The following is a 20,120-nucleotide window of genomic DNA, read 5'->3' on the forward strand; positions in this document are numbered from 1 at the left end:
ATTTCTGCCGTCTGCCTCACGTTCTTACCCGCCGTGGTGAAGCCAACATGCGCTTCACCGCAACGTCGGTCACGTGCAGCCGGTAAACTTGAAGACATATGAGGCATAGTAAAGGTGCTGAACACTCTCACGCAGTGCTTCAAGCTTGATTCGGAAACAGAGTGATTGAACTTGTTTGGACTACAATAGACTAGCTAAACCACCAACGCCTAGGCCACTTCCATATCGCGGGCCGTCCTCACCAAATAAATCATGTGCAGCGTCACAGCAAGGAGGAACGTGTAGTGTAAGCCGGCATGACGCCGGTCGGTCTCTGAGGCCGCGGCTTGACTGAATTTTTGCTCAAGTCAAGCGTGTTGTTTGAACAACTGCTGGAAAGTACATGCCTTGTAAGCCAGTTTCCCATTTTTCGCCAACCGTTAACCAAGCCGTCCCATAATCTTTTTTCGTTCGTCGCAGAATTGGAGCATTTATCGGACAATGCCGTCGAAGCGAGACTTGAACCACTTGACGGTCTCGTCGCGCTTGATGCGGTGGCCAGAGCCGATGCGGCCCTTGCAGCGGCGGCGGGTGCCGACACGCTCGCCCTTGCGGGTCATGCAGACGTAGAAGTCCATGCCGTAGATACCGATGGAGGGGTCGTACTTGATACCGAGATCAATGTGCTCAGAGATACCGAAGCCAAAGTTGCCGGTCTCGGAGAAGTTGCGCTTGCGGAGTTCGTACTCCTTGACCTTGAGGCCACGCTCGAGAATCTCCTCAGCCTGTATCAAGTCAGTCCACCATCCTTCTCAAGCTGCTTCAAATTTCGCCATAATTGTCGTACCTTGGGGCCGCGGACGGTGACGTGGACAGCAATCTTTTCGTTACGGCGGATACCGAAGGTACGAACGGTGTAGCGGGCCTTGCCTGTCGGGTGCTGTTAGTAAATCGTAACTTGTCGAGTGACTTTTTGGTGATGCCGTACTGTAGACGGGGGTTTGACCGGAAAGCTGCTCCAAAACCTTGGCGGCACGGGTCAGTCTGTCACCAGACTCGCCGACAGAGATGTTGAGGACGAGCTTCTGGATGTGAAGCTCGCGCATGGGGTTCTGGGCCTTCTCGGACGACATTTTGGCGGTGGTACTGCGGTGGTACGGCTGGTTGGGCGTTAGGTGTCGATTGTCGCTGGATTGTCGAAGTGGGAAAAAAGTTGCCGCCAATTGGCAAAAAAGGACTTTGTGTTTTGGGGGGTTTGCGAGCCCTCCAAGCAAGGTGGGTGACGACCCACTTTGGAGAGACGTGCCTGCCTTGCAAGCCACACTGAACAGCCACAGCACCTTTTCCAAGCGCCTCTCAGCCACATTAGGCTACGTACCGATTTCAAGCATAGGAGGTCGTTTGGCCTCAGCCTTTCCAAGGTTCCCTCAGCCTCCCGAAATTTGTCTCCATACCCTCTGACTGCTGAAGCTCTGCCCACCGCAAGCATCAAAAGTCGCGCTTAAGTCTCTGAGGCTTTGCAACAAGTATAACATCAATTTTTTGAAGATCTAGAGAAGCTACGAAAGTAGCTACTCAAAAACATCAGCCAAGATGTCGAACAAACAGGGCAAGATGGTGAGTAACTCCTAATCTTCCTCTGAAAGCTTCAAGGTTGACAATCCAGGCTGACACGAAGTGATTAAACTCTAGGCTGGTTACGTACGTATTCTTCCGCGAAATCCTCCTGACGACCGGAATCGAACACTGCACAAAGAACCGACTGACGCGATTTCATAGATCAACTACCGTATGAGGGTTACCTTGAACGATGGCCGCCAAATGACGGGACAGATGCTTGCATTTGACAAGGTGCGCAACCCAATCCCGCCCTCAATCGCGTCTCTGTAACCATGCTGACCGTCTTTACAGCACATGAACCTCGTCCTCGCCGATACCGAAGAGTTCCGACGCGTCAAGATCAGGCAGAACAAGCCTGCCGCTCCTGGCGCTAGCTCCAGCTCAGGCCAAACGATTGAGAAGGAGGAGAAGCGGACCCTGGGCTTGACGATTGTCCGCGGCGCACATATCGTCTCTCTTTCAGTCGAATCAGAGCCTCCTGCAGACCCCAGCGCGCGACTTGGAAAGAGTGCGCCGGGCGGGATTTCGGCCGGTCTCACCGCTGGTCCTGGTGTTGCGCGACCGGCCGGCCGCGGCGCTGCCCCGGCTCCCCCATCACTGGCCGTCAGTACTCACTTGATCTTCTCTCATTAGCGATGGATGCTAACTGTTGACCTAGGGCCCTGCTGCCGGTGTTGGAGGCGGTGCTCCTCCCGGATTCCCTGGCTTCCCCGGTGCCCCGCCTTTCGGCGGACGTGGAGGTGAGTACAAAAACCCATGCAACCTGCGAATGCGCTTCTCACGCTTTACAGCTCCTCCCCCGGGGTTCCCCGGCGCGTTCCCGCCCCCAGGCTTCCCTCAAAACGCTCCCTTCCCTCCTCCTGGTTTCAACCCCGGCCCTCCTGGTGGAACCCCGGGCTTCAACCCTCCCCCGCGAAGATAGGCTACGGATAAAGATATCGATACCTCGCATGCTTTGTAGTTGGAGGATGGTTCACGGATACCATTGGCGTTTGGGGATAAATGTCAAGATTATGAAAAAAAGCATCGGGCAGAACAGGCATGTTGTTAATCAGCCTCCTCTACCCCTGAACAGGTCACAGGTCAACTCGCCAACCTTTACTTGTTGGATTTGCGGGAAAATGGCAGCATGAATTCATTCAACAATTCTTCTAGTCACTCCGACGAGGAGCACTTCCGGCGATTGCTGTGATATGATTAGACATTACAATAGCCAGCACAAAGTAGTACCTCGTTGCTATTCTCGACAATTGCCCATATGGGGGTTTCTCATGCCGATCTTCCCTTGTCTGCCGATTGTAGCAAGATGACTTGAAAAATGAGCTTGGTTGACGTGTTATTTCTGACCCCCTCTGATGGTCTAAGGCGATGCTATCTAACTGCTTAGCCGGCAAGGATGATCAAAGAGAGACGTCTTCTTGGTGGGAACAATCTTTAAAAGGGCAAACGCTCAACTTACTGCGGCAGATTCAAAATTGTATGGAACTCTGGAACCGCATGAAATTGAAATCGAGAGGAACGGCATACTCATGGGCATGCTACATATGTCTTCCTCTCAGGGCATCCTTTCGGTGAAAGGTTAACTATCAAATAAGTGCAGGCTTCCAGGTTGTTGGCAAGGTAGAGAACAAACGCCGTCGATCACGAAGAGTCGAGGCGGTAACAGCGTTTGTTCTTCACAGCCCAGGGAACATGATCAGTTGCTGCCTCCTTCCCCAGGCAAATGCTGGTCGCAGGCACCTGCTCCGCCAGCGATGGAAGGGGTGAAGGAGGAGTGGTGGCTCTTGCATTTTACATAAGAAGTAAGGCGAGGAGCCATCACTCAGGTTCCTCCTAATTCACTCATTCTTTCATCAAGCTCAACTCTCCCGCTTCTGCGCTTCCCCTGCCTCTTTCCTCAGCCCTCTCCACGCAGCTTAACACCCTATCAACGTCTATTTACGAGCCTATTCTCTTATCCGTCCAAAATTATTGCATTCTTGGTACAGGCCGCCCATCCTGATCTCCTTGCCTCTTCGTATTGCTGGTTGAGCAAGCACCCTGACGTCGGCACTATGAGTCGCTGGGGATACCGTATGATGGCCTTCTCGTTTGCTCTCTCATCGTCTGCTAGTTAGTGTTCTCATAGGTCTTTTCGAATGCGACGAAGACTATAATCTTGGCGTGGAGATCGAATTCGCTTTCGGGGACAGGAGCGATTCGTTTCGTCTACTGAACATGCTTCCTCAAACAGAAATGTGGCCACCCCGGTATCCACACGAGCGCCTCATATCCGAGCAACACGCCTGCATGCTAAATGACGCCGTCTTATACAACCGAGAACGGCTAGACTCCGGTTTGGGTGACGAACTCTTCGAGAATTTTCGAAACAAGGAGTATGAGGAGCAAGGCCAGTATCGAATTATCTTGGCCGGCGCTTTGATGATGCGTACTGGAGCCAAGATCAAGGCCAGCCACTTCCAGCACCTGCGCGACCTTGTTCCCAAGATACCTTGCCAACCCGGCTCTGCCTTGCCATTCGCGGATCTAGGTTTCCGAGGCCCCGGAAAAGCTCAGTTTCTCGCTGCACTCGACAACTATCAGCCAGGAACGCCCCGCGACTTCTACGAGCCAAGGCAAGACTAGACGAAGTCTCAATTTGTGGCTATCAACTAACACCTGGGATTCAGTTGCTTTCAGTGCGGACGGATTCACGCAGAACTCGGGAACCCCCTCAAGAAGTGTGGTCGATGCCAGACAGCCTGGTTCTGAGACATTGTAAGTTCTTGATTTCTTCGGTGTTTTTGGTCAATCCAGCTGACGCCCTTGGAGGACTGTCAGAAGGCCCACTGGAAGGTTCACAAGCCTCTCTGCAAACCCTATGATGAGAAGAATGGCTTCCCCAACGTGTGAAGCCTTATTCCAAAGTCAGATCGGACCTTGACAACGTCACATGATCAAAGGCCCTCATACTTCACGGCTTTTGACATCATATCTGGCAGCATGGCAAGAGGCACGGTTATGGATTTGGTGGAACAAGCTTCACTTGACTGACGACGGTGGACAACTTTAACTCATGCAACGTTTGCGAAATGGAGCCAAGTCACATCTCGACCTGACTAGAACTCATAACAGATGTTTTCAGAACTTTGGCATCCGTTAACAATGTGATATCGCAAGGTGACCCAACAGCCTCTCAAGCGTCTTGTCTGTATTAGATAAAGACGATGGGTCGCTATACCCTCAGTTCAAGACCGACATATGGCACGAGGGAGACTACTAAAAGCTAGCTACCTGCGACCCAATGATAAATTTGACCGCTCCAAGGACCCCAACCGCAGCATATGTCTCCCCAACTCGGCCCAGAACTATCTATCAGAGAACCTTGAGCCAAGCATCCAATCCGACTTGTCGAGCGCTGGTCAATATGTCGAAGAAGAAGACTTTGAGTAGCTTAGATGGAGAAGAGGGGATATCGGAGGGAAGACATCTTCATATTTACATGTCGTTGCTAGCACGAAGATTAGAGGAAGAACCATATCGAGTGCGACAAGAACACATGAAAGCATGATATTGAAACACTTGGCCTCCAAGAAGGCTGCGCCATGGTTTCTTGACCCTCTCAGTAGTGTCACTGGATTCCGAATGAGTTTGTCGAGGTCTCGAATGGATTCCAATCAAAGCTTTCATACCTGTTCTCCGGAGGCCTAGTTTCATGTTTCCCAAAGGCGTTAGCATCCGATTCAATCCCTAAGACTGCGGCTCGTTCGGCTGGTTTATTATTGTGCTACTCTACTACATCAGGAGGGGATGCAAGAAACGAAGCTCAACGGTATATGTCGAGGTCTACGGCGAGCTTTCCACAATTCTTATTCGCAACGGCACACAGGAGACTGATTCACTCCTTGAGATGTCCCCATTGTGCTGGGTGCTACCTTGCTATGATGAGTATGAAGATGCGTTATACTGATTTACGGCCAAAATATACGATGGGAAGCCTCACAAGGGAGTGTAGAGAGGAAATCCACAAGACTTCCACTCCCGAATCCTTGTCATCTAGGGAATTTTCTCATGCAACGAACTTGTCTTTTCATCCATGTGAGCCCAAAGGGACAACGCGAGAATGGGATAGAACTAGGAGATAGAATGAGGTCACCGGGACCACGGGAAATCGGCCCTAGATACTTGTTCAAACTTGTCTAAGGTCGTCACTTATCATACGTGATCTTATTTTGCATGGCAGATGGCAGCTTCCAAGTGAACATGGCTTTCTGTGATGTCAAACCGATACCGTTCACGTGGGCAGCATCGACGCCAGTGATATCTCGTCACACTCCCGTACGCGTGTAAGTCAAAGTCAACGCAGATTGCCTGCCACCGAGACTGCCGGTCTAGTCGTCGAGAGCCGCTCGCCTCGGTGTCTCTAGACAACCAAAATGCTTCCCTGAGTTGATAGTGTACAAGATGAAACGAAGGTTGAAACCGAAAAAAAAAAATGACTAGACTGGTGGATGGTGAATCCATGGTTGGTATCGCTTAAAGATTTCAGAGACATTTTCTCCTTTCTCCCTGCCAAACTAAACGCTCGATAGTCGATACAAGTTCAAACAGCAACGTGGGAACCGATTTTCTTCTGTGTGACAAGGACGGAAAGTGCAACGTGGTGGGGGTCTCCAAGTTGAGTCGGCAGGCAGCCATCTTCCCCTTATGGGTAGTCAACTCACCCCTCGAATCATCAGCGGACGAGGGAAGTGGCCGAGGAGTCTGAGGGAGCGGTCATAGACTAACTCGAAGATTCTGAAGCCATATTGAACTGTCGCCGATAACATTTTGTTTGATTCCCTATAGATGACTTTTTTTCACCCATTTTTTTTTTCACTCTCGGCTCTTATCAACAATATCTTTTACTCCAGCCACTGATTTTAAAGGGTTTTCTCGCCGACCGGAGTTGAAGACTTCAAATGGCCCCACGCTCAAAAAAGTCAAGCAAGAAAACGGAATACCTCAGGCTGAGGCCCAAGCCGGGCGACCGACGTATTTTCAAGAGGGTGGCTACAAAAACGCCGACGGGTAGTCAGCCATCTCCCTTTCATCATCGGTTCGTCGAACTTTTCATCCCTGCGTACTCGCCATTAACGGGAGGCCGGGGCCGGGGCCGGGGGGGTAATCTTGGAACATTGTCACTTTTCATTTCCGCATCTTTTCCTCTCTACCCCTTCACAACTTACCGGTATTGCAAGATTACATTGTCTCTCTTTTTCAAGCACGCGCCCGTTGGAACGGTTTCCAGTGCACGAGCTCTCAGGCGGCTCCTTTTGTCTCAGCTTGGATCGTCACCACGCCCCCTTCCCAGTGGAAGAGAAAGAAGCGATGTATGGATGTGTGCATCTGGAGCTGGAATCGCGTGGAGACGAAGACATTCTTCTATCTTGTGTCGCGTGTCTCTCGAGTTCATGACTTTTTCAAGTGATAGTCGCTCAGCGTCTCGGTTCCACGAGAGAAACATGGATACGAGATCCGCTTGGAGATGTCTACCTACGTACCTACCTCTGTGATATCGACAACGAAGATGACCTTTTTTTTCCCCTTTCGGTAGCGACTCTGGGGACTCGACGTTCTAGATCTCTAGATCTTGGCGCTAATTACGAATAGTCACAGGCCGGATTGGGGACTCCCGCCCGTAATCTAATCATTGGTCATGCTGCCTTTCAACAGGCAAGATCTTTGACTTGTAGGTACGGCCGTCGAGCGTCAAGAGTCATACGCCCGTGAGCCTCTGCTTGGCAGTGATAGAATCCGGCAAGACCTCGACCGGGTGGAGGGCAGCTGCGTCGACTGCGAAGGGCCCAGGCCGACGACCGCAGTCGGAAGTAGAGGCCCAGCATCCCCGGCCGCATCGGCCGCAGCGTCCCTGCACCGATGGTGTGTGCGTTTTTGCCGCTGCAAACGTCTGCAACCAGCTGGACACCAATTGTAGGCTCCGCGCCGCCATGCATTCCCGGGTGCTGCACGACGGGGCAGCCGGTCTTGCCGGTGTTCAATTCTGGAGCAATATCGCCCAAAGTATTAGGATCTAGGCCGGAACACCCCCGGACCCCAGTCATGGTCCCACGTTGAAAGCACAATGTAGGCGAGAGCCCTTCTGCACCCCTTGCATCGCCAGCTCTGCGTTACGATGGGGGGCCCGCCGCCACCGACACGTTTGTCGTCATCAGCAACGAAGAGGCGACTTGCTGACTCGAAGGAAGGCTGGTCGGTACACACACGTTGCTGTATTCTTGCTTTTCTGAGGAGTCGATTTCCTGCCTAGTCAGCTTAGGAGAAACACGTTTGATGTCTCTGAAGTAGGGGCTTGGCAGACATGTATTCGACGAGTGCGGGTGGCTACAGCAGAGCTCGTGTCTTTCAGGGTCGAGAGTGGTTCGCGCCCGATATTGCGATGTCAGTGTAACCGAACCGAGATCGCTACCACCTACGCGTCACAGAGAGGCAAAAGGTGCCGAGAACGGTGATATTACTTCGGTCGTGATTAGCGATGAGAATGTGTGGCTGGCTCGGGAGGGTGTGGCTGTCTGATGGTCCGATGATGTACCTGCCACGGCTGGCGACATCTGCGAATAGATGGGGAATCTAGCCGTCCATGGTTAACTCGACAAGAGATGGGAGATCAGATTAGCGCCAGAGTGGGAAGACTTACATCTACCACAGGAACTCGTCTACGCTACCTTAGCCCGTGCTCCCGTTGTCTTACTTCAATATTTGACCAATACGACCTTTCTCTCAGGCTGTCAACCTCAGAAAGTAGGGGAAATTAGCCTGTTTTTGGTACTGAAAACAGCTTGACGTAAATCCGAGTTTGACGAGTTTCTACGGTACTACGCTTATTCAACGTTACACAGGACTAGCAAATGTGTTCTGGACACAGTACGACTACCAGATGTTACGGCCGCCCGCAAGGACCCGGAAAACCTTGGACAACCGAAACCGTGGTAGTGTCTGTGTTTGTGCAACCCGAAGACCAGATGAGCTGAACAATTTGTAATACGGAGCGCAATCAAGGCCTTTGGTCTATGGGTGGTTTGTCGTAAGGTATTTGACAGTCTGGCCGTGTTATCGAGCCGCATCGCAGAGCCGGAACATTCGGTCGATGCATCCGCGGCCGCCGTGCAATCATCGACGGCGGAGGGCCAAATTGTGAAAAGAAAAACGGGCTGGCTTCGGAACAAACCTGGTCGTAGGTCTAGGAGCAAGCGCCCTTTGGCCGGTGGGACGGGAGTAATACCGAAGGCGAGCTGCAAGTTTTGTCGGGTAGCGACCTCCGCGCTCGAGTTCTGGCGCAAGCCAGTCTGCTTCCTTTTGCTTAGACGAGGCCTACTTTTTCTTTTCTTTCGATGAAAAGAGATATCGACAAGATTTAAATTTGACAGGAAACGTCGACTCGAACTCGTGACCTCCCGAACCCGAAAAAAATAACTCCGACAGCCGAAGTACATGTAAATACTTGGGACGGCGCGAGTATCATTGGATCAACATTGAAAATCATCAAACTTACTATGATCATAAATGCCAAAAAAAAAAAAAAAAAAAAAGAGCCATCCACGGCATTGTATAGAGCAACTGGGCAAGTTTCTGCTTTGCCAATTAAGGCTTGCAGTGGTAATCATTCGGCCATCGACTATGACGGATCTTGCTCGATGCAAGTATTCATTTCTCCGGCAGCTATGAGGGTCCAGCGTCATTCCATATGATACTCGATGCCCTCACCTAGAAGGATTTGCTTTTTCCCAATGCTGGCTGCCTCGCGCAACGCCCACTATGCAAGTCTCACTTCTAGCGTATTCAATCGGATGCACAACGGGACAGCCGCGTTGGCTTTCGCTTCGGGAAACCTAGCAAAAAACCCACGTTCTTCTTCAAAATCGTACTTACTATTCCTGGCGTGACCTACAGCAACGGTCTTAAACCATCCATCACTTCTATTGTGAGGCGGACATAAGCCCACGAGATATAATGCGATGTCCCGGGAGAGGAACTATCAAATAGAAGGACACCGACGCCTTCTGGAGATCCACTGTAACTCCTGCTCTGCATCTTCAAGACGTCTTGTGAAGGTTTCGCCTGACTAGGAGCGCAATTGGAGGTTCAAGAGCTGCCTGAGTCAATGGATTTTGCTTGCGAGGGAGGTGGTAGAGATGGAGTCCACCCCAAAGTCGGAAAAGCATTCAATCGAGCCTGTGGCGCATATTCGCTCGACGACACTGCATCTGCTTCTCGTTCATAGGCTGACGAGACCGTGGCCAATCACCAGCACTCATGGACTCCAGTGTCTTTTTACTGACGACGGTCCATTAGATGAGCCTTATAGCCCCTCTCAGGGAGGGCTACCTTGGCGGAACTCGACTCGCATCTGCAAATATGCGTGCGGCCGGAGGTCTTCTCTCAGTCATCAGCGTGATGTTTCCATACTGCTGCGAGTCCGTCCTGCGACCGAATGAGAATCCCGGAAATGGTAAAGCTGCTGCTGGCAACCCATCGCAACATCGCACAGTATGACTCTAAGCCAAAGTCGGGATGGAGTGATAGTTGGACCAAAATTCTACCCATCTTGTTGCTGACGATGAGGACTACAACTTCGAAAATGGTTAGCCTACTTCTATTGCATGCTGCCTTTGAGGCTCGAGAGTGGGCTTGTTGGTGGGAATGAGGCGACAGCCCAACATCTGACAGCTCTGTATGGTCTCGTGAAGGCAGGGCACCACGGCATTCGTGTTACACAAGGATGCGATAGGCACGGGCTGTCGAGCCGCAAGCGAAGGGCAGCTCTGAGGTAGGTCCCTGCTGGAGACGAGCTAGTGCATCAGCATAAAGCTGCAGGAAATGCTTCAGCGACACCTGCCCTAGTCATTTTTAACCATTGCTGTTAGCATGCCCCTTGCGCAAGACGCTGGTCCAGCTGGCGTGCCCCTTGCGTTTGGCAGTTCTCCCTAGAAACGCATTCGCGACATGAAAATGGCTTCATAGGCTCGTAGCTCATGAACACTGGTGCTACAGGCTGGTCTGCGAGCGGGGTGGCTTCCAGCTCAGTCGAACGGACTTTAAAAGCAAAAACTGAGGATTGTCTGTGGTAAAAGCGGCTGGCTGTGCCTATTCCGACTACAGATTAGAAATTTAGGGACTCTTCGGAGCAAGGATCTCTGACTAGAGAAAGAGACGTTTGTTGAAGCCGATCAAGCTCTTGGATCTGAAGTCTGGACCCTGCGGCCGGGACGTTTCGTGGCTGTAGTCTCATCTCGTCACGAAACCCAAGCAATTGGTGGCTGGACTGTTAACTACTATTAGGGGGAAACTTTGAGACTGCATTCAGCAGTGGAGGTTTATGACAACGTCCCGGCTCGGAAGCGGAGCTGAGGGAAGATTTGATATGGAGACGTAGCCGAGCGCCCAATTTTTGAGATCCCGTCGGGGAAAAGCAGCGTCCGGAGGGTAATTAAATTGCGTATTGGGTCTTTGACAGAAATGGGTTGCTTCCGAAGCCATGGTAACATCACAGTGGATTTTCTCTGGGTCGAATTGACGTTACCATGTTGGAGACAACAACGACTCGATCCTGGACCTTAATACATCATACTCCGTACAGAAAAGCCCAGAAGTAGGGCATTGAGTGGGCGGTTGCAAAGCTTCGCCTGATCGGCCTGTTTGTGCCGTCTGAGCAGGTGCCCACTGGGTCACCGGCTCGATGTGGCGCTCTGCGGTTACGGTCGCTGCGTTGAACTCTTCGGACACTTATCTCATGCTGATAGGCTTTGTGTGATCGCATTAGCGGCGGCGATCTGTTCGGCGATGTTCTCAGAGGGTTAGAAGTAACAGAAGTAGCGCCGCTGCCAGGTCCGTCTCTATTCCTCAAAATCGTTCGTCGTATTGCTCTGGCCGTGGGATGCGCCAATCATCTGCCATCAATGAATGTGCGCTCTGACGACGAGGCGAGTCGTAAGTGCAAGATCAACAGGCACGAGGTAGTTGAAAAGGTGACAGCCGGCGTTGAAGACGACGCTCGAGCCCGGTTGCATGTAAGCGAGAAAGGTTGCACAGGGTGCTGCTGTCATTATTTGACGGCGTTAAGTCCAAGCTTCCGTGATATGGAGCCGGGGTGAGGAGGCAGATCATCAAGGCATCATGTCGAAGTAGGCCCATTGGCGCAATTTGTGCCTGGGTCAAGCTGCCCGAAGGGTGCCTAAATCCGGGGGTCAACTCTCGTCTTCTTTGAGAGGCACGCCAGATGTCGTGCATGGCGTTGCTTCACGGCGAGTAGAGTGCGTAATTGCTCAAGGAAAGGCCTGTTCAAGGCCTTATGGTTTGTATACCTAGATGGTATGGGGGTGCCATGCTACGACGTAGGTATCCGTATACAGGTTCGTTTTTGAATCGAGTCTGCCGTGTATCATTTGTGTCATGCGTCTCGCATCTCGTCAGAATCGACCTCTGGTGGGTGGCGTTGAAGCTGTTTGCGACGAGAGACAAGACGGACTGGCCGTGATGGGTTTGATAGATGGCAGGAGTGACTGGTGGATGTCGTTCTTCCCCACTGACAGATGACAAGCAAACATGCTCGACATTGACAGGGGCACTGTGTTACACAGAGAGACTCTAGCGGGGGACGGAAGAGGATCCGAATCCAGCCTCGCAGAGGCGGCGTCATTGGCCCTCGGAGACTCTAGCATGGAAGACGGCTCGAGAGCCAAAGGTTGGGGGACCTGCATCGTCGGGATCCTCGGCGTATCTTGTTTGCGTTTGGGTGATGAAGACGGTTGATGAAGATGGGTGATGAAGGATGGTGAGGTAACTGTGAAGGAGTCGATCATATTGGCCGGCAGTGGAAGAAGAAACGAAACGAAACAATGTCATCAAAGAGGCAGCGAAACAGGCATAGAGCGTGCCGCGGCAAGGAGCCAGTAGGTCTGGGCGAAAATGATAGAAATGTCGAGAAAATGACGGGAGCAATCAATAATGATGGCGATTGCCTGAGGTAAGCACGTGGTAAGATACTTACCTCAGCACTCGGGCACCTTGGCGGTAAGTACTGTGGTAAGGTAGAGACGTAGAGGTGCCTCGAGGAAAAAAGGTTCATCACCTGCAGATGCAGGAGGGAAGGAACGAAGGACCCTTGTTCCGTGCACTGTTGCTCTTTCCCTCTTAGTCCTCTTCCAATGTCCTTACTCTGCCTCATTTTTCGCAGGAACCGAGTAAAAGTACATGTACGGATGGATATCTTACTAATAATGCGAGTAGCAGTGGGAGGAGGATCCGCTGGGAAAGATACCTTGTACATTTGACGGGTACGGATAGAGGCCCAGCAGGGGCAGAAACCAGCGAAAGAGGGCCATGCAGAGCTGGATGCTTCTGCCCTTGCATGATTGCATCGGCTCATGCGCTCTTCTTCCCTTTTAACATTGCCCTTTGACTTTCAATTGGTTCTTCGACTTCGAGCATGGGTAAAAGTAAGAATACCTTATCTTGCTCCTGCCTGACATGCTTCTCACGATCGGTCTTGCCTCTCCGTGTCATTAGCGGTGCTGCAGCTTGCTTGCTCTTGCCCTCCGAGCAGCTTTTGCTTCGACCTCGCGTCGTTCTTGCCCTCGAATTGTGTCGGAGCTCAATGCCCCCCTTCAAGAAACATATCCAGTCACAACGTCTGAGAACCCTGCACAATCCCTGCTGGGCCATGAGAGACCACCCCTGTCTCTTTCCTACCGTGTCCACCCACATCCACAGCAGGAGAGAAAGAAGGAAGGAAAAGAAAAGTCGACTCTGAGTGGGCCACTGGGAGCTGCTGCCCTTGCTCCAGCAATCGCGAAAGCGCGCCCCACCCCACCATCCCACTTCCAATTGCCTCTCCCGCCCGGCGGACTCACCCCCGGTCTGCGCCTTTCCAGGGATGGCTAAGCCTGTGGCACGGGCTTGAGCCTTGAGGTGAACTCCTAGGTACGTATCTTTTTAGCTTCATTGAGCGTCTACCTTAGCTTCTTCCCTACCCGTCTCCTCGCTGTCTCCCTCGTTTCTCACACTCGCACTCTTGTCCACGGTTCGCCCACTCACTCGTACTAGTCACTATTTCCACTCCTGCTCCCACGCCCGCTAGAACCTCATTACAGTCTCCAGTCTCTACGGGATACTTCAGATCAGAGACACTCTGACAGAGTCAGAGACTACACAAGACAGCAGCCACATTTTCCTTCCCCGGCGTTACTGCAGCTCGACATGGACATGGACCTGGATCTGGCCATCGACCCAAATCTCTGACCCGACGCTACCTCTGCATCCGAGCGCGCCCTCACTTTCACCCTCTCACACTCGCCTTGAGAGGTGTTCAACCCTCCGAAGTACCTCAGCTTTTGGCCCGTCCTGTCTCCGCGTTTCAACCAGCCTCGACTACCATATCTTAAAGCCTTCACTTTTCCGGACCCTTTCTCCATCCCCGTGTCCCTTGCTCTTAGTACCTCCCTCACCTCTGGTCTTTTGCTGATCTCCAGTCGACTTCTCATCTTTGATCATAAGCATCCTGATAACTCAATCCTCGGCTCGGCACCTTCTCATTCACAACCACACTCAAACTTACATTCGGTATCAGCTCCAGCTTCAACTTTCAAGCTGAGCTACCTTACCCCTTGCCTACAACCTCGTCCGACTGATACCGAAGGCCGCGGTACCTCTTTCCACTTTTTTACTACCTTTCTTATTCCCACATTGTGTCTCGCCCTTTCCTTCTGGCAACACAATTCTACAAAACGCCCCCCATTCCCACCAAACGAACCGGTTCGAGCTCGGTCGATAACGACCCAGAAGCCCAGAAAGAAAAGCTGCCCGCCATTTATATTATACGGCCCATTTCACCTTGACGACCTGTTTCACCGAAGCGTCGTACAATCTTGATCGCACAAGTACCGTCTCCAGCCAATCCCTCCACGTCAATCTTAGTCAGGGTCTCTGTGTGGCCCATTCCTCGGCTTATTGCCCTTGAGTTCGCTCAAACGACGTCGCGCAACGGTGGAACCTGTCCATTCTTGTGTCTTACCCTTCGCCTTATTACCGGTTCAACTCTCGCGTCACCTTTGGGTATTCTGGACTCACTCAGCCGATCCAGTGAGACTCGATCCACTCCAATTGTTGGCTTCTCCCGGGCTTCAACTGATCCTTCCCGGATGTTCCTGCCTCCTTCCGTGGCCCCCGAACTTCCTGTCATACTGTGACCTCACTTTGGCCACTTCCCAACAGTGCGGCCGAGGCCTCTTCTTTCCATTTACTTTCTACCTCGCTCCCTCCCTCGCACCACGTCCCTCTAACAGGATTCACCTCTGAAGTTTCTTCTCTCCTCGTCATAACACCCGCCCCTCGCGGTGCTCCTACTTATAACCACGACTCTTAACTGGTATGTTCATCAACCTTCGTCAACCAAAGTGGCCCTCCTGCCAAAATCGCATCCGAGCGTGAAGGGCTTACCGAACTCTCTTGAGATCAGACAAACACACGCAAGTAGCCGTCACTCGGCCACTTTCATCATGCCCACCAGCTTCGACCGCCTGGAGAAACTTTTCTCCCGGAGGAAGGACTTCTCCATCCAAACAAGTCCATCAACGCCAACCTTGGAGTCATCGGGTCCTAGGACCGCTAGCCTGGATCACAGTTTTCCCCAGCCGTCTTTCATCCGCCCGCGGGTCTCCCGCATGAAGGCCAGAGAGGAGCGCATTGTAGCCTCGCAAAATGAGAGACGTACCCAGAGCCTCCCAGAGAATCAGTCCGAGCGCATCTCAATACACATCTCTCACCTCAACAGCGCAAGCACAACAACTCTCAACCTTCCAACCCGCTCCATGTCGCTTAATCACCGCAGAGAAAGTCAGCCGGTGGCGAGTCTGCGTGGATTCGATTTTCCGTTTCCTCCCACATCCCCTTCCCCGGCTTCGCCTTTTAGTGCTACTTTCTCTTCGAAAACTCTCCCCACAGCGCATAAACTTTCCCTCGAGCACCGCCACAGCTCTGTCATCATCCCTCCCAGAGCAGACACCCCACCCACCTCGGACCACGAGGACGACTCAAGCATAAAGGGATCCCGGCGCCGGCCATCCTCTTCTCTCAGCAGAGATTTGCCGACGCCTGCCGCATCTCCAGAAATGAAGCCCATCCACGATATCCAATCTCGAGACTCTGCAGAGCTGAGCTTGGCCAAAAGGAAAGCCGCCGCTGCAGCCACCAGACGTCGAAGAGAGGAAAAGGCGGCGGCTTTGCGTAGGCCTCAGGGCCAGTCGAGACCTCACAGGTCCATTACTTCATCAAGCCAGATCCTCAAAGGTGGGGATGTCATGGATTTCTTCAACCTCTCGGACGAAGACATTTTGGAGGAACCAGAGTTGGAGGATGATGCAGACACTTCAATCATGCCGGCGCCTTTACGACTGCCACCATCCCCGCCAACTCCAGCCTCTACAGTGTCATCAGTTGGCTCCAAACGACGAACCTCTTCTATTCATGCTGACGATGTCGCCAAAGAAGGAGCGTTGCAGGTCGCTCAGATTGCGGCCAAGCACAAGTTCGACCTCGTTTATATCGTCAATTTGTGGCCCGAAGGAGCGTCAGAGCTATTGTCGCCCACATTTCGCTCTTCTATGGACTTCTCATCTCGACCTTCGAGCATGAGAAATTCGCTTCTTGGACCTATGGATGGACCGATGGTGGACACCACTGCTGGTATGACTGGACGACTGCTCGCCGCCTATGGCTTGTCGAATTTGACCAGTCCCTTCCGTATCTCAGCTACTGTTCAGTCCAGGATTTTGAAGCAGGAGGGCTGGATGGAATACCGCAGCGATGACGCGCAGGCTGGTGAGATTGCACGAGGGTATGGTCACGCTTTCCACACGGCCACTGGCCGAAGAAGCTCTGCGAACTCAAGTCCCCGAAGCCCGGGTGCGCAAGACATGTCACTGAACGATCGCGGCATTGTCTTCGCCGCTTACCGCTATCCGAGCAAGGATCCCGAAACAACCGGGTGCACCAAGGAGGAGCTTGATGCATTGCGCGCTGATGCTGAAGGCCTCGTCGATTACCTCGTCGCCATCCACAAGGCGCGACGCCTTCGAGACCCCATGACGCTACAGACGCTTGTCGACGAGGACGTTGCGCTTTAATAATTGCTGGCACCACACTTCAACCACGCCGCCACTACCGTTTTTGATTTGAACCGAACTCGATCAGTGCAACGGACATTAGATGATTACGACCCATCAATACTCGACACATTCCTGTTTGGCTGGATTTACACATTTTTGCGATTCGTCTTTGATATGATACCACATGGAGAGCGTCGTCCTTTATTTGCGACATGGCTTTCGTCATTTAGCTCGGAAGAAAAGGCATTTTAGTCACATCCAGGCAGTTCAGGTGCTAGACATTTGGCATCGACCTTTGGAGTCGTTGCAGAGGAGGCAAATTCGCCACGTGGAGGCGCTCCTCGGCATGGCATGGTGAAGATCGTTTCTGGACTCTTACGTAGCAAGTGGACTCGATCCATAATGAAAATAAAAAAACTCATGATACCTCAACCCGGATTCCCTCCCCAGCCACACTCGCAGGTTCCTTGCTCTGGCCACGGCCATAATGACCGCATGACGAAGCCAAGCGTACGCAGGCTTCGGCTTTACCGGCGTGACTGGTTCGTTTTCCAACAATCCGATCTTTTCTTAATGAACTCTTTTCATGCCTCAAAGCTACTTTTTTCGGCTGACATGGAAGACCATGAATCGGGTTGATTTGGGGGCTGAGCCCCTCAGCGTGGCGCATAGAGTGATTGCATGTGCTCATGGGAGGCCTGGCGGATGGGCACGTCTGACCGAGTCTGGTAGGGTCACTGACAGGTCCCATCTTCGTTCTCAACTTGGCCTGGCATCATCTATCTGGCAGCGGGCGATTTACTCGCGCCGGGGAATCCCTGGTCTTCAAACTTCCCGCGACGCTGGTTGGGTGGGGGTGGAGAGAGGGGGAGAAGATCCGAGTCCATTGTTTTTTTTTTTTGGACCTGTCTGGTCAGGCTTGCCAATGGTACTGGTAGTAGAGAGGGTGAGAGGGAGGCGAAGGAAAAGCAGGGTCAGGCACCGCCGCACCGAGGAGGACTCCGTTCGCCATGTGGTTAGAGGGGCTTGTACGATGGTACGCTGGTGTGGGTTCGGGGATGGAGATGGTATGGCATTCGCGCCCATGGGATTGTCGTTGCGTGCGTCGGGCAATTCTTTTTCTTCTGCCTCCTCTCATCTCTCTGTCCAACCCCGCTTTCTCTTGGGGTCCACCGTCCTCAGGAATACAGATTGCGAAAGGTGACATTTCCCGGTGGGAGTATCCGCATAGAGAGCAGACGTCGAAGACGTGGCGGCGGCAGTTCTGACGACAGTCTGACAGAGAGAGATGGAGAGAGTTGCGGAGAGCCGCAAACTCTGGCCGGACAATCATGATTTGACGAGCGGTATTGGACGGACCAGTGCGAAGCAAGGTACGACGTACAAGATGCATCCTAGTTCCACCAACATGATGCGTGCTCGACTACCCTGCACCCGCAGAACCCGTTTCGCTATCCGTAGGGTTGCAGTGGATTGGGGAGAGCTTTCGAGCTTTCCGCGTGGTGGGAGGGCACGTTCGTTTGGCCTTTATGCGCGTGCGCCTCCTCATCTATCCTTGGCAACGGGGGCAAAGGCAACTTTCTTGGCTTAGTAATTGGGAGAACTCACCTTGTCCTCTCGCTCTCAATGAGCGGGAGAAAGATGAGGGGTGAGATTGTTGTCGCCGTCGCCTGCCTAGGCTTTGGAGGTCCTTGATAGCTATTGCGCAATCACCATTGGACCATCTAGAGGAGAGAGGGGGAAAAAGGGTTTCTGGGTCTCTTGGGTGGCACTGGTGGATGCGACGGCGGCAGGACGGCACGAGCGGCGGGATGGGATGTTGCCGGTGCAAGCTGTAGCGTAACTACCTTTGCGATGGTGGCTTTCCCCCCCTCCTTGCCTCCCCGCCAGGATAGCATTTCCCTTGGTGAACCAGTGATGAACAGAGCGTAAGAGGATGCTACTCTCACTGAGAATGCGGCGCGCGGCTCGCGGGCGCGCGCATGTGTGTCTTGGTTTAGATGAGGGTGGCATGCTGGCCGGACGCATCTTACAGGGCTCTCTATACTGCCACCGCCGAATGGAGGCCACACCCTTGGCGACGGCGGCGCGACGTGCATGACTTTGCAGGTATTTCGATATTTCGCCGTGCCTTGCATTAAGTGCGTAAGGTTTCTCTGTTTCTCGGGCTTTTGATTAGCGGATGGAAGCCGAAGGAGGGTTGCAATTGTGGTGAATTGTGATGAAAGGCTTCTGCAGGTCTGGACGTCGATGAAGGAGGGATTGTTTGCGCTGCTTCATTCGCCTGTAGGTAGGTAGATTTCTGGCGTGGTTTGATAGACAGTGTCATTGCACCCGACGTAAAGCATCTCTGGTTCCTCAGACATTGATATTTCTTTTCGTTTCTTTTTTCGATGTTTGGGCAGAGCTTGACTCCGCCTTGGACCTTTGCGCTGCGCTCTCAGACGTTGAGAGGTGGCGTCTTCTGACTTTTTTTTTTTTGACACTGCCACGACTGCATCCGCCCCCCAAACGCAAGCCCTCAGATGTCGTGCGATTAGGACCGATCATCTGGCTCTTGGCAGGATGTAGGATGGTTCATTATGGTCGGCGGGGGAAGCTTTCCGAGGTTGCTAGTGTGTTCTGAGATTAGTCGTCGATTGTGTCGTTGCCATGGTGTTGTTAAGAACGGTGATTCGAGATCTGATTGATGGGACTAGACGATCTGGTTCAGACAGCTGGTTTCAGGGAGCATCCTTTCTTTTACCGGAGGCTAACGACGGCGCAGCGGGCTATTGCATCAGCGTCAAACGTCAGATCGAGCCAATTTGATACCATTGGTCCAACTCGACGATGGCCCGAGGTGCCAGAGGCGTCTTTCCGGCTCCGAACTGAGTTTGTGACACTTCAACCGGCACTGGTGTCTTGTCTTTTGGAAGAAGGAGGCGTATGAGAGAGATGGTTGCCCTTAGCGTCCGGGCGCGGGCGCGGGCCCGGCGGCCTCGGAAAGGGTTGAGACCAGACTGGATGGACTGGGGGAAGTGTCACTAGAGCTCCCAGGAACGACGCTAAAATCTAAACCTGTCTTAGATACCAACGTCCAAGTTTCAACTACGAAACGGACCTCACATGTCGATCGAATCTGATGGTGGGGGGGAGGGGAGACATTGATGAAGAGAGGAGGCTTTTGTGAGCTTGGTGCCGGGCTGGCGAGCGGCTGGCTGATTGCAATCGGCGTTGAACCTGGTGGTTTGTTAACGTTTAGTTATCTGAGAAGAACATCCAGTCTGTAAATGCCGTAGCCTCGCATGATTGAAACGATGTGAGCCACTGGCGATATGGTGATGGCAACATGAAGGGAGAGCGAATGATGATAAAAGAGATTTCATCTGCCACAATAAT

General features: G+C 52.5%; 5 protein-coding genes across 5 annotated transcripts; 3 read left to right on the forward strand and 2 right to left on the reverse strand.

Moving 5' to 3' along the window:
* Positions 1-470: 470 nt before the first annotated feature.
* CORC01_06503 (ribosomal L5P family protein) lies at positions 471-1,112 on the reverse strand (the record flags this gene model as incomplete). The annotated part of the gene is made up of 3 exons (XM_022618144.1): positions 471-764; positions 827-909; positions 968-1,112. 3 exons carry the CDS (start codon positions 1,110-1,112, stop codon positions 471-473), a joined length of 522 nt encoding a protein of 173 aa, XP_022475286.1.
* Positions 1,113-1,572: 460 nt separating this feature from the next.
* Positions 1,573-2,521, forward strand: CORC01_06504 (LSM domain-containing protein; the record flags this gene model as incomplete). The annotated part of the gene is made up of 6 exons (XM_022618145.1): positions 1,573-1,596; positions 1,672-1,680; positions 1,759-1,830; positions 1,891-2,202; positions 2,258-2,339; positions 2,391-2,521. The coding sequence occupies 6 exons, from the start codon at positions 1,573-1,575 to the stop codon at positions 2,519-2,521; spliced, it is 630 nt and encodes a 209-aa protein (XP_022475287.1).
* A 1,313-nt stretch (positions 2,522-3,834) lies between these two features.
* On the forward strand, positions 3,835-4,224 carry CORC01_06505 (uncharacterized protein; the record flags this gene model as incomplete). Its single annotated transcript, XM_022618146.1, has 1 exon — positions 3,835-4,224. The coding sequence occupies one exon, from the start codon at positions 3,835-3,837 to the stop codon at positions 4,222-4,224; it is 390 nt and encodes a 129-aa protein (XP_022475288.1).
* A 3,062-nt stretch (positions 4,225-7,286) lies between these two features.
* CORC01_06506 (uncharacterized protein) lies at positions 7,287-7,682 on the reverse strand (the record flags this gene model as incomplete). Its single annotated transcript, XM_022618147.1, has 1 exon — positions 7,287-7,682. The coding sequence occupies one exon, from the start codon at positions 7,680-7,682 to the stop codon at positions 7,287-7,289; it is 396 nt and encodes a 131-aa protein (XP_022475289.1).
* A 7,449-nt stretch (positions 7,683-15,131) lies between these two features.
* On the forward strand, positions 15,132-16,757 carry CORC01_06507 (uncharacterized protein; the record flags this gene model as incomplete). Its single annotated transcript, XM_022618148.1, has 1 exon — positions 15,132-16,757. The coding sequence occupies one exon, from the start codon at positions 15,132-15,134 to the stop codon at positions 16,755-16,757; it is 1,626 nt and encodes a 541-aa protein (XP_022475290.1).
* Between the last annotated feature and the right edge of the window lie 3,363 nt (positions 16,758-20,120).

This window comes from Colletotrichum orchidophilum (genome assembly GCF_001831195.1).
Source record: "Colletotrichum orchidophilum strain IMI 309357 chromosome Unknown Scaffold_49.1, whole genome shotgun sequence".
Lineage (NCBI taxonomy): Eukaryota > Fungi > Ascomycota > Sordariomycetes > Glomerellales > Glomerellaceae > Colletotrichum > Colletotrichum orchidophilum.